The sequence below is a fragment of the Pipistrellus kuhlii genome, unplaced genomic scaffold, assembly GCF_014108245.1.
Source record: "Pipistrellus kuhlii isolate mPipKuh1 unplaced genomic scaffold, mPipKuh1.p scaffold_m20_p_8, whole genome shotgun sequence".
NCBI classification, from domain to species: domain Eukaryota; kingdom Metazoa; phylum Chordata; class Mammalia; order Chiroptera; family Vespertilionidae; genus Pipistrellus; species Pipistrellus kuhlii.
The window spans coordinates 20,716,276-20,728,911 of record NW_023425584.1 but is presented as its reverse complement, the minus strand read 5'-3'; the positions used below and the strand labels follow the sequence as shown (position 1 = coordinate 20,728,911).

Here is a 12,636-nt window from a genome sequence, read left to right as displayed (position 1 = left end):
CGCACATGACTAATCAGAATTTCAAGGGCTTTCCGAAAATATTTACCAAACTGAAGCACAGAGGGCCACAAAGAAACTAAGACATGAAAGCCAATGCAAGCACTCAAGTACCATAAAGAGAAATGACAACTCTAAAAGCGGAAGGACCCTCCCTTTAGACTATTTATAGATGGAAGAGTAGGATAAGCAAAGACTGGCATTATACCTGGGTTTGGATACTAGCTCTCCAAACTGGGAGAGAGCTGGACAAGGTGAGCTGCAATTTCCTTTTCTGAAACTGGGAGTAGAAATGCCTATTTCTCAGGGTTCTATGAGAATTTTACATCATAATTAATTTAAAGTGCAAGCATGCCTCATTTTACTGCACTTTGCAAATACTGTGTTTTTTGACAAATTGAAGGCAAAAGCCTCCGCTAGCAAAAACGATTATGACTTGATGTCTCAGAGGATGGTTAGCAATTTTTAGCAATACAGTATTTTAATTAGTGCATGTACATTGTTTTTGAGATATAATACTATTGCACACTCAATAGGCTAGTGTAAATATAACTTTATATATACACTGAGAAACTGAAAATTCATGTTTAATCTGCTTTATTGCAATATTTGTTTTATTGCGGTGGTTGGGAACCAAATCCGCAACATCTCGGGGATATGCCTGTACTAGTATTTATCTCAGTTGGTCTTCATAAACTGTAGATTCCTGATATTAATTCTGAGCAGCAATGCTGAGCTGCTAAAGAGCACTTGGCAATGGGACACACGGGGCTTAGAGAGTAACCTGCTCAGCAGGGAGGAGGGGACCCTGCTACCCTGTCTTCCTGTCCAAAAGCCCTTGGCTCTCTCCCAGGGAATGACAGCTCATGCGAGGCTTATTGGCTTCAATCTCAGCAGCCAGTTTTTTTGTCATTGGAATAATGTAACCCTTCTACCCTAGAGACACAATGTCCTTGTTTTGTCGTCGAATCATGAACCAAAAGGTCAAGGGTGAGGAATTTTTCCACATGAGGTTTAAAACGAAACCCAGTATATCATGAAACACTGTCCTGGGCCCTCCAGGTCATCCTGCGAATGGATCCAAGACAGGACACAGCCATCGGCAGAAGGTGCCGGTACAAGGATGGCTATGGTAGTGGGTCATGGGAAGAGGGGTGTGTGTGTGTGTGTGTGTGTGTGTGTAGGGGGAGAGGGGTCCCCCAGTGCTCTTTTCTTTCTTTTTCTTTTTTTTTTGCCTTTCTCCAAGAATGGATACAGATAATTGGGCTGCTTTTATGGTTCTCGCCCGATGACTCATCCCCAGTGGGGCAACCACACCATGTCATGTGGAGACACTGAAAAGCTGAGAGAAGAAACAGCAGGCTTACCCGGAGCAGCGCAAGGCAGGAGGAACCCGGAACCTGCCAGCTAGAAAGACCGTCTAGACAATTAGGACCATGCTCTTCCCTTTGCCAGAGGCCAGTCAGCTGGACTATTTTCAGCCGTCCCGCTCCCTCACATCTGGAGCGTCACAGACCGGTTCTGAGTCTGGTAGATGACTCAATCCACTTCCAGAACAGCCACAGTCACACCACTGGGCCTGGTACATCCTCGCTCCCAACCAAACACAGAGCCCCACACCTCCAGTTCCTCAACCGCTGTTCATAAGTGAGCCCATTAGTCTCCCAGTAAGGACAAGAGTGCAAGGCAGAAAAGAAAGTTTTGAAATGAGAGGAAACTTTAGCTTAGCACAAGGTGATTGAATGATGTCCACGTTAACAGCGATGGAGGAGAATGGCCGCAGGCAGTAGGGACGGAGCCTGGGTCACGAAGGTCATGCCAACCCCTTTTCGAAAATAACTTGTGTTGCCCTGTGGGGTTCACGGGTAGGACCCTGCCCTAGGCCCTGCCAATCAATTACACCATCCAGAGCAGATACTGGATCAGGGGTGAGGCCATCACAGTCCGGAGGACTTGGGCTTGACCTGTTGGAAGACAACAGGCATTTATTCTTGTCACTATTCATACTGAAAATAAGGCCACCAGACCCAAGATAGGAGAGTGACAGAACCCTAATCCCATTGTTTAGCCCCTTTGCTGTGGCCACGCCTGAAACACCTGCAACCAATAATTTACTTTTGTTCCTGTAAGTCAGTTTGAGCCGGATCTTTGACTTCCGCACCCAATATAATCCTGATTCAAAGTCCATTTATAAAGCTCAGGTAATGTGAACTGACAGTAAAAGAAAAAAGGTAGGAAATGATCAAGTCTCAGAAGAACTGATTCAAGCTATGTCATCTGGGGAAAACCACCAACCCTTCCTGAGCCTCAGTTTACTCCTCTGCCCAGTGGGGTTAATCCTGGGATCCTCGTACCCAAGGGCACTTAGAGAAGATAAATGTGCTGTCATGGATGAGGGGCTTCCCAGAGAGCGAAGCAAGGAGCAGAACAGGCACCGTCTGCACAGGACGCCCCGGAAGGAAAGGAGACGTGGAGGGTCAGAGCCCCGAGACCTCTGGAAGCATCAGTCACCTTTTTTCCTGGCCTGTGAGATGAGGTCAGCTGCACTCTTGCTCATGACCTTGGTGACATAGAGAGGGCAGTTGGTTTGGCTGGCGATAGTGATGGCACGGAACACGGCCTCAGCTTCCAGCTGGAAAAGAAAAAAAAAAGGCCCCTGAAGTCAGCAGGAGTGGGAGCCTCTCAAAGCCATCACTCCCACCTCCACACACTGAGAACACGGCAGGGGCTAAAAGCCTGGCACTGAACGCACTGGGTCTAAGTCTCATAGAGTGCTCCCTGGCTGTGAACGTGACTGAGCTCCCCAGGGCCTGGCCCAGAGCAAACACTGCCTCAATGCAGCTAGTTTTTCCTTCGCTTGTTCTCTCCCCTCCCTGTGATGATCACCACGGCTACAGGTGATGGAAGCCTTTGATCCCCAGTCTTCCCGGGGCAAATTCTCCAGCAAAACACAATCCCAGTACCAATGGCATGAAATGACCAGCTGAGGCGATGAGGCACCATGCGTCTCCCAATCCTCGCCTGCATCGGCTGGTGGACAGGGAAGGGTTAATTCCAGCAGGCATGCCCTATCCTAACAATTCCCAGGCTTCTCCACACAAAGACTTCTTTTGTTATCAACCTCCTCCACCCCATCCTACCCGACCCCAATGTGGAGGTCATGTTTGCAAAGATGCTAACCAGCCCAGTTGCATTTATTAAGAAAGCATGCGTTTCCCTTATTTCACTAACAAATCAGGGTCCGCAAACGGGCGCAGGCTTTCTCAAACAGCCTGGACCTGATTTCTGCTTTTGCCACTTAGAAGTGGGGTAACCTCAGGTACCTCAAACAACCTCCTAAAGCCTCAGTTTCTTTGTCCATAAAGTAAGGGTAATAGGACGTGACACAGATAGTTGTTCTGAGCACTAAAAGAGTTCATCCATCCAGGGCGACTAGCCCACTCCTGGGGCGAAGCCAGTGTTCCTTGAAGGGTTGACTGGTTGTCTTGATGCTGATGGCAGCTTCCGGCTGGTGTGCAAGGGCCTGTGTTATACCCAAAGTTATTGCCCAAGTTAGTACAATGAAGCCCAAGGCAGGGGCCTGGCAGAGACACCCGCGTTGTTTCCATTCAATCAGCAGCATTTTGGATGGCTATGGCATTCTGGTTAGCCTCTGCAGCCCAACCCTTTCAAAAAGACCAAAAATAGCTTGCAGATGCTGGACACAAACTAGCTTCTGCCTGTGGTGAGCGTGGCTCAGCAGACAGACTCTTAAGAACTCAGCTGGTCCAGCTGGCATTTCCCAAGCTGCACTTTGTTCCACGTGGATGAGACCCTGGAGGCCACCAACCCCAGGAAACTAGGCCACCTTCCTGAAGCTCCCAGAGCAGCATCTCTGAGCCTCGGGCTTAGCTCTGAGTCACTCAGCTGGTGCCTGGGTGTGCTCTGAACCCAAGAGGGGCTGGCTCCTCCCATGCCCACTCCTCCCTCTTCACACCTATGCTGACCTCTCCAGCCGCCCTCTGCCCGGGCCCCTTTGATCTCCCTCCCTCCCAGCACTGCAGGTTTGTCAGCACCTTGACAACATGACTATCTTTGGAAGGTTACATCACTCCCCAGCTTCACCCAAAAGGGCTTCCAGGGTTGTTGGGATCTGCCTCCCAGAGGCTTTCTACTAAAAAGGAGACGGGAACAGGGAGGAACGGGGTGTGTGGGGGGGTTGAACAAACAAACCAAGGGACAAAAATAGACTTTGCTCAGAAATCCCCTGGCTGCTGCTGAAGGATCTGTCTCGCCAGCACATCTCCACAGTGACCAGCACTTAAGAGAAGTGTCACCAACTGCGCTGGTCACCCTGGCCTACCTGCATTGTGTAAACTTCCTTCAGACACAATGGGCCTCTGCCGCTCTGCTCTCAGCTTCCTTGTGCACAATAACCCGACCACCCAGAGCAGCAGCAAGGACAACTGGGATAATGTCATCAGCTCAGTCCTGGGACAAGCAACTACTCCAAGGAGGGGCCTGGCATTGAGGACACAGCCTTTCACAGAGATGCTGCGACTGTAACCTTATCACAACTTTTTCAAATGGAGGTTTGATTGACATAGAATTCTGTATTTCAGGTGTACCACATGGTAATTCCATATCTGTACCTATTGCAAAATGATCACAATAAGTCTTGTTAACATCAGTCACACACAGTTACAACATTTTTTTGGGGATGAGAATTGTCAAGATCTACTTTCTTAGCAATTTTCAAACATGCAATACAGTGTTATTAACTATACACTACCCTGTACATTATATCCCCATGATTTATGTATTTTATATCTGGAAGGTTGTACCTTTTGACCATCTTCATCCAATTTCCCTATGCTTTGCCTCTGACAACTGCCAATCTGTTCTTTGTATCTATGAATTTGTTGTTGTTTTTTTTGGGAGAAGGGAGGTTGGGGAGTAATTATTGTTTTGTTTCTTAGATTACCACCAAGTCAGATCCTATGGTATTTATCCTTTTTTATCTAACTAATTTCATGTAGCATAATTCCCTCGAGGCCCATCCATGTTATAACAAATGGCGGAATTTCATTCTTTTTTTTATGGCTGAATAATATTCCTGTGTATGTGTGTGTGTGTGTGCGCGCGCCACATTTTATTAATCCATTCATTCATCGATGAGTACTGAGATTCTTTCCATATCTTATAAATAATGCTGTAATAAACATGGGGGTGCAGGTATCATTTTTGAATTAGTGTTTTCATTGATTTCAGATAAATTCCCAAAAGAGGAATTGTTGATAGTTCCGCTTTAAGGGACCTCTCTACTGTGGTCCATGGCGGCGGCACCAATTTACACCCCCAACAGACAAAATTATAAATTATTTCAACTGGTAACAAAAGTATCACTAGACAAAGGAGTGTCTGAGGTGCTGATGATGTTCTGGTGCTACTCACATAGGTGTATTCAGTTTACAAAAATCCCTTGCACTTTTATGATAGGAACACTCTTCTCTATGTATGTTACAATTTAATTTTTTAAAAGATCCTGGAAGAGATGGGCAATGAGCAGGTAATCATTTCTGGTTCTGATTCTGACTCCTTCTTCTACCAAGTGTGGGACTTGAATGACAGATCAGGAACTCGGTTCACTTCGCTGACATGGAGGACCTTGAATTTGCTCCCTGTGTCAGACCCAGGTAGTCCCCCAAAGCCAACATGCCCTCAGCCAAGTGGGCAGCCAGTTTCCAACTGTGCCCTATGCTGGCAGCTGAGCTTGCTGATCTCCCAGAGTAGGGGTGTCGAACTCAATCAGAGAAGGGGCCAAAATCTAAAATCCAGCCTAAATCGCAGGCCGAATGGTTTACTGAACAGTCATAAACTGTCATTGTGATGGAAACGCAGCGGAGTGCGGGCCACATTGCAAGGCCTGGCGGGACGGATTTGGCCCGCGGGCCTTGTGTTTGACACATGTGTCCCAGAGGCATGGAATCAGCCCCCACTTACCTTTCATTCGCTCTTCAGCTGCTAAGCACAGGCCCTAATCAGCATTCATTTTACATGCGGGGAAACTTCCACATCTAGACACAATCAACCCCTTACACAAATCCACTGACATACTGCCTGTTAAAACCTATTCTGCCTCCTATCCATAAGGCCAATATCTAGCAGGTCTCAAACTGTAATGTGGGACACGGGAATAAATAGAAATGTCTCTGGAATTCACATTGATTAAGAAAGGATTTGGAAATTTTCCACTCCTACTGAATAACTGCGGAATACCTCCAACGGGTGTTATCTTGAGAGAGATTAGGGGTTAGAAGCAAGCATTCCTTTCTCCTTTTCTCAGGGGCCCTTGAGTTGGCTCAGTCAAAGTGGTCTTTGGAAGAAATGTTCCAGTCTTCTGTCTGGTACTGATAGAGACGCGCTGCCTCTCACTGTGTTTGCTCACACATTGTGTGTGCCTGTGCCTAGGGGAGGCAGGCTGAGCACTAGCACTGCCTCTGTAAAATGACTGACAGGCCATTGGGATTGGCACTGTGGTGAAGGGAGTCCCTAGGAAGATGCTGGCAAAAGAAGAAAGCCCCTCCTGCTATTGCTTCTCTCTCTTCTCCCAACTCCCCTTCCCTAACCCCCTGCAACTTACCTCCTCTGGTCTGCTCAGCACATGGCCTTCTGGGCCAGTTATACCCATCTCCAACATCCGGGCTTGCTCCTATGAGAAAAAAAATAGAGGACAGTTTTTAGTTTTTAAAACTTATGACATCACTTAGTCAAGATTTATTTCAAAGCCTGAAATCATTCAGACCAACCAAAAATGGTACTATTGCAATTTCTTGTAATACATCAATATTTAAACTAAAACTTTAAAGCACATAAAGCACTATACAGTAACTCCTAACTCTATTTCCTAAGACATAGAGGGCAGCTTTTAGATGGGCTCAACTGGGATTTGGAGGAGTTATGCTGAAGATGGATTCAAGGGGGGAAAGAATAAAATAGGTATGTTGAACAAATTCATCAAGTCTATAGGAGAAATTGCAAAATAGGAAAGAGCCTTAATTAAAAGGAGAAGAAAAAAACCCCACCACATTTGAGAGTGGCTTGCTTTTATTACAAGAAAAACAGTTTGTTAAAAGGTACCACTTTTTCTACATTGTGCTTCAAAACTCACACGATCACTTATACTTCATTTCTTTCAGATGCAAACCTCTGTAAGCACACTCCCTTAAATCATTTTTAAATTTATTTATGCATTTTAAAACCTATTCATTCAACAAAAAGTACTGAGTATCTGCTTTATGCTAGGCTCTAGGTTAGGTACTTACTTAAATTAAGGCAACAAGGCCCCTGACTTGATGGCCCTTACAGCTCGGACCCGCCATTTCCCAGTCTAGTCAACCCACCACCTACATCGGAATCAGCTGGGTTTTTTGTGGAGATGCAGAAATCTGGCCCTATTCAAGTCTACCAGATCTGAATACCTGAGGTTAAATTCTAGGAACCTGCATTTTATTGAGCTCATCAGGCTCTTCAACTCTTTACTTTTATGACTTACATGAATGGATTAGAATTTAACCAGACAAACTACTACCTCTAACCACTATTACCCGAGTTCATCTATTGGTCAAATTCTAATTAATTAGGTCTTGGAGGAGGCGGGACTGTCTACCTCGTGTGGCTAATGGCTAAATTCCTCAGACTTCTGGCCAGCTTTCTGGAAGAGGCAGATGGCTGGACAGTGAACACATGAATGGCTAACTGGCACTGGCACAAATCCTAAGCCACCATCTCTGCAATTTTGCTGCCATTCACTCTCCAAGTATGAAGGCCAGTTCCTCTGAGCCTGTGCACTGGTGAGATGAGAGATGTGGAGAGAGTGAACTAGAACCATGAGGTGTTAGAAGAAGGAATTCCTTCTAGCTGGAAAAGAACTATTTTGTTGTTGATGTTTGTTTATTTTTTATAGTAATTTTTAAAAGAAGAATAAAAAGGAAGATGCTACTAAAAGCAACCATGACAAGTAAAATGGCCGCTGTCCCCAGTTCTACAGTGTTTGAAAAATGGTCAGAGGCTGATTGCTCCAGCAATGTACCTCCATTTCATTCTTACTATTTAATTCATCAAAACTTGGACTGAACAAAACTTCTTCCAAACTCTGGTGAGTTTCCACTTTGAATTGCCTTTGGAACACACACAAGGATTAAGGTCTCCTGTGAAAACCTCTTCTATCTGTTAGGGCACTCTCGCTGTTACCTTGTTTAAGGGTTCTAGGACAACACCCAGGTGAAGGTCACTAGGGGAACTCTTTCAAACATGCTTGTCTGAACCCACTCCTGACCTCCTGAATCTGACTCTAGAGACCTGGGAGAATCTAGAAATCGGTCTCCAAGCTCTAGAGGTGATTCTAAAGTGCTGCCTCTGCTGGAAAGTCCTGTGCCCAAAGCCAGGTTGCTCTACAGCTGGAAGATTAAGAATGGCATGTAAGCTTGGCTGGTATGGCTCAGTAATTGAGCGTCAACCCAAGAACCAGAAGGTCACCATTCAATTCCTGTTCATGGCACATGCCAGCGTTGTGGGCTGGGTCTCTAGTAGGGGGTATGCAGGAAGTAGCCCATTGATGATTCTATCTCATCATTGATGTTTCTACTCTCTCTCCCTTTCCCTTCCCCTTTGAAATATGTATCTGTATGTGTGAGATATATATATATATATATATATATATATATATATATATATATATATATATGAATGGCATGTAAAAGGCCCTGGATGGGTATTTCAGTGATTAGAACATCATCCCAATATACCAACGTTGCCGGTTTGATCCCCAGTCAGAGCACATATAAGAATCAACATACAAGTACATAAAAATCAATGCATAAATAAGTGAAACAATAAATCAATGTTTCTTCTTCTCTCTCTCTTAAAAAATTCAATTAATAATAATAATAATAATAAAAGAATGGCATGTGAAAAGCCATTAGTGCCACCTGGCATGGGTGGGGAGCAATGGCACTTTGAGACACAGATCACTGGAGTAAGTACACGGTTTGGGTCATGACAGTTTTGGTCTGCTCCAGGAGGAAAGAGACGCTGTCTTTTTCATCTTCCCTCTCCAGTGCTTTACCATAATAGGTGCTCAATAAATATCTGTTGGCTGAGCAGCCAAGGGTGCTGTGTTCTCAGACTGTCCTTTGGAAAATACCCCTTGCTGGGACCCGTAGGGAAAGATTGCTTCTTCCTTAGTCACTTTGGCATGAAGCACAGCCAGAGACTCTGAGGACAGCAGCTGCTTCATTTAGATAATGTGATCAAATCTTTCAGCTTATGCTGAATTTCATAAACACGCACAAGAAACTTATCCAAATGGATGAATGCCCTTATTCTCTTCCTAACTCAGAACAGATCTTCCCAAGGTGGGGGGGGGGGGCATGGGAGGGGAGGGAGCAGAGACACTTCCGTGCACGGAGCCACAGAGGAAGTGGGAGAAGGGGCTTTGAGTTGGAGTGGGTTTGCCTGCCCAGGCTCGGGGAGTTTGGTTTCTGGGGCAGGGACCCCTGGCTGCTGCACTGAAAACTTGGAGAAGGGGGAGCAGTGATGGCTCTAACAGCACCAGATACCTCCCCTGGGAGCTAGGCAGTTGGACCTTCCTCGGAAAATGATTTCATTAGCTCCGGGTGTGTGGAGGACGTAGGAGAAGGCTGTCAGGGGCCTGACTAATTAACCTCTGGGTCATAAGCAAGAGGAGAGTGCACACTTAGCTCACCTCCCCCACTAGGGAGGGGACAACACTCCAACAGCTGGACCGGTGGGGCAAGGGGTCCAGATGTACCCTCTCTGGGTGAGACGCCCACTGAGGCCCATCATGTAAGGGACTGAGATTCTGGTCTCCCGTAAATTGCTGTGATCATTGGGCCAGTGACGTAATCCTTCTGGGCCTCAATGTTCTCATCCACAGAATGGGGAGGATGGCAGTCAACTTTAAAGGCTGGGTGAAGATTCAATGAGAACCTAGGAGACCATGTATAGGAGCCTGGCACACGGTGTAGGAAGTGCTCACCAAGTGGCGCCTGCTATTAGAAGCCGACAAGTCTAAGCTTGACTGGGCCACAGCACTGTTCCCACATCCCTGCCCACCACATTCACCACGTCCGGAACAGCTTCTGACATGAAGGCAGAGCCCACGCACTTCCGGGCCGCGGAGGACATCTGTCTGTGTAGCCTGGTGCCTGGCATGGGGTGCTCAGGAAATACTCTCTGAAAGGATGAATAATGGCTTCTTGCTATTCATCGTATCGCACGGACTCAGAGAGCTCACACTCTCTTCTGGCAGCCTCCGTCTGGCTGAGGCCAATCTTGGAATAAATAAAACTCTGGCCAAGGCACATCTGTGCATCCAGCCCATTAAGCGGCCCTGGAGATGCGAGGGAAGTGCTTTCGGCTTCTCACCAATGTTCACTTTGGACCTTGGGACCCTCACTTCCATCACTCGCAGGTTTCTCAGCATGATTTCTAGGAAACCAACCTTGACATGTGAACCCCAAGAGACTTAAATTCTTTATCATCTAAGGCCGCGAGTACCGCAGTCCTGGATCAGATTTCTGGCTTCTGAGAAGCGCTGCCTTAGGGATTTTCTTTAGGACGCAGAATGCCACGTAGCTTGGACTCATTTTCAAAAGAGAAGCAGCAATACTCTCCCAATACATGGTCTGATTGGAAAACCTCCTCTTCTGGGAAGCCTTTCTGGATTCTCCAGAGCGACCAGATCTCTCTCTGTTAACCAACAGCTGGCACCTGCTCCCTCACTTGTCCACATTTCCTTTGTTCATCGCCCTGGAGATGAGGTCCTTTAGGGCAGGATTTTAATGGAGCGCTTACGATGGTGCCTTCCACACAGTGAGAGCTCAAGCATCAGGGAAGCAAAGAGGAAGCGGAGGGGATGCAGAGTGAAGCCCATGCCAAGAACGCCCTCCAGGGGGCTGCACCTCCATACCTGGGCAATGATGTCCCCGTTCTCAGCATGGACCTGAGCGATGGCTCCCAGCTCGCCCAGGCAGGTGAAGATCTCGTAGAGCTGAAACGGAAATGAGTCTCTGTCACTTTCACAGGCCACTGGTGCTTGAGGCCTGGTTACGAGAGCCAGAGGGGATAAACCAGAGGCAGTAAGTGCCTGGGGCAGAGATACAGACTAAAACGTGCCCGGCCCAAGAGGGGCGCAAATCCGAAGAAATTCCAGAAGACTGTCTATATACAGAACCTACTGTGTTGCCTAAGCAGCCAGGGTGAACTCATAACAATGCTGCCGACCACTCTACTGCCCCTCAGCACACATTTTTAGGGAATTATTTCCCATTGAGCTGAGACGGAGCTTCAGAATCCTTCTCACCCCGAGCTCCCAAGACCACCACACCCCAGCCAGAGGCTAATGCAGGAACTGAAACCTCTCTCTCTCAACCTCTCAACACAGACCTCCCTTCACCTTCTAATCAGGAAAGCTGGAAACGAAGCCTTTAGATTTGTCTAAAACACATCTCACTAATTTCCTAAAGACAGAGTCAGAGGCAAGCTGGGACAATTCCCCCAAATGGCAGGCGGCCCTCCTTAATCCTTCAAGGCTGAGCACCTCGCCTGTTCCCTGAGCTCATAAGGAGTTTGCATTTGCTTGGTAGATGGAGATTGAGGCAGGGCCTTCCTCTTGTCCTCTTGAGAAAGCTTCTGCCAGTGGAACTTCTAGCTCCATGTCTGCCTTGCCCCGGCACCCTGCCCGTTGCCTGATTTAAGATGGGAGTATGGTCTGCAAGAAGCACTCTGGCCCCGCCGTCTCCCGCGGTGCCCACAGTGACTCTTGTGGAAGGAGCCAAGGTCATCAGCAACAACGGGAACCCATCCTGATACCCCACGCCATGCAGCAATGGGTCATTACCTCTGTGTTGGACACCTGGTACAGATCCTTATAGGCCATGTAAACCATGAAGGAGTTAACCCCTGCAAGAGAGGGAGGGAGGGGAACAGGAAGAAGACAGCGTTATCACAACCACTCTCCATCCTTCATTCCCACGTCTATGGCCCATGGGGCCCAAGTCCATTACAGGCTCCAGTCCAATGCAAAGTGATGCTTCCCGTTCTCCAAGAGCATTTTTCTATTCCCTCCTCTCCCCAGAAAAGCAACAATTCCTGCGCAATGTCATAGAGATGGTCTCCTCTTCTGCACTTCTTTCTTGCCCACAACTAGCACTCCCCAGCCCACAGGGTCAATAAGCTTTGTTTTAGGTTGATGCAATATAATAAAGAGCTTATATGCTAATTAGGTTGAACAGCAGAACCATCTGGACAACCTTCCAGATGAAGCCAAAGCAGGAAGGGCCAGCTGAGGCTGCAAAGGGCTGTGAGGGCTGGCCAATTGCTCAAAGGCCAAGCCCCTTACACTAATTTCATGAACCGGGCCTCTAGTAAGTATATATCTAAAATTGAGAATCACTGTAGCACACTGGTGGTGTTCACACACGGGAGGTTGCACCACATACTAGTTCAGTGCATTTGGAATATCTGACTTCTTGAGCCTCAGCTTCCTCATCTGTAAAATGGAAAAATAACAACACCCCTTGTTATTTTTCCATTTTACAATTTTTAAGTCTGGGAAACATTCAATGAGATACATGC

General features: G+C 47.0%; 1 protein-coding gene across 2 annotated transcripts in view; it reads right to left on the bottom strand.

The window, feature by feature from the left end:
• The window catches only part of DPYSL3 (dihydropyrimidinase like 3), a 107,415-nt gene that overhangs the window by 11,412 nt on the left and 83,367 nt on the right, over positions 1 to 12,636 (bottom strand). For both annotated transcript variants that reach the window (XM_036423557.1, XM_036423558.2), the window contains exons 5-8: positions 11,900 to 11,961; positions 10,970 to 11,050; positions 6,620 to 6,688; positions 2,509 to 2,629 (exon numbers count right to left, since the gene is read on the bottom strand). In XM_036423557.1, coding sequence (XP_036279450.1) covers positions 2,509 to 2,629; positions 6,620 to 6,688; positions 10,970 to 11,050; positions 11,900 to 11,961 — 333 coding nt within the window. The remainder of the gene's footprint in view (positions 1 to 2,508; positions 2,630 to 6,619; positions 6,689 to 10,969; positions 11,051 to 11,899; positions 11,962 to 12,636) is intronic.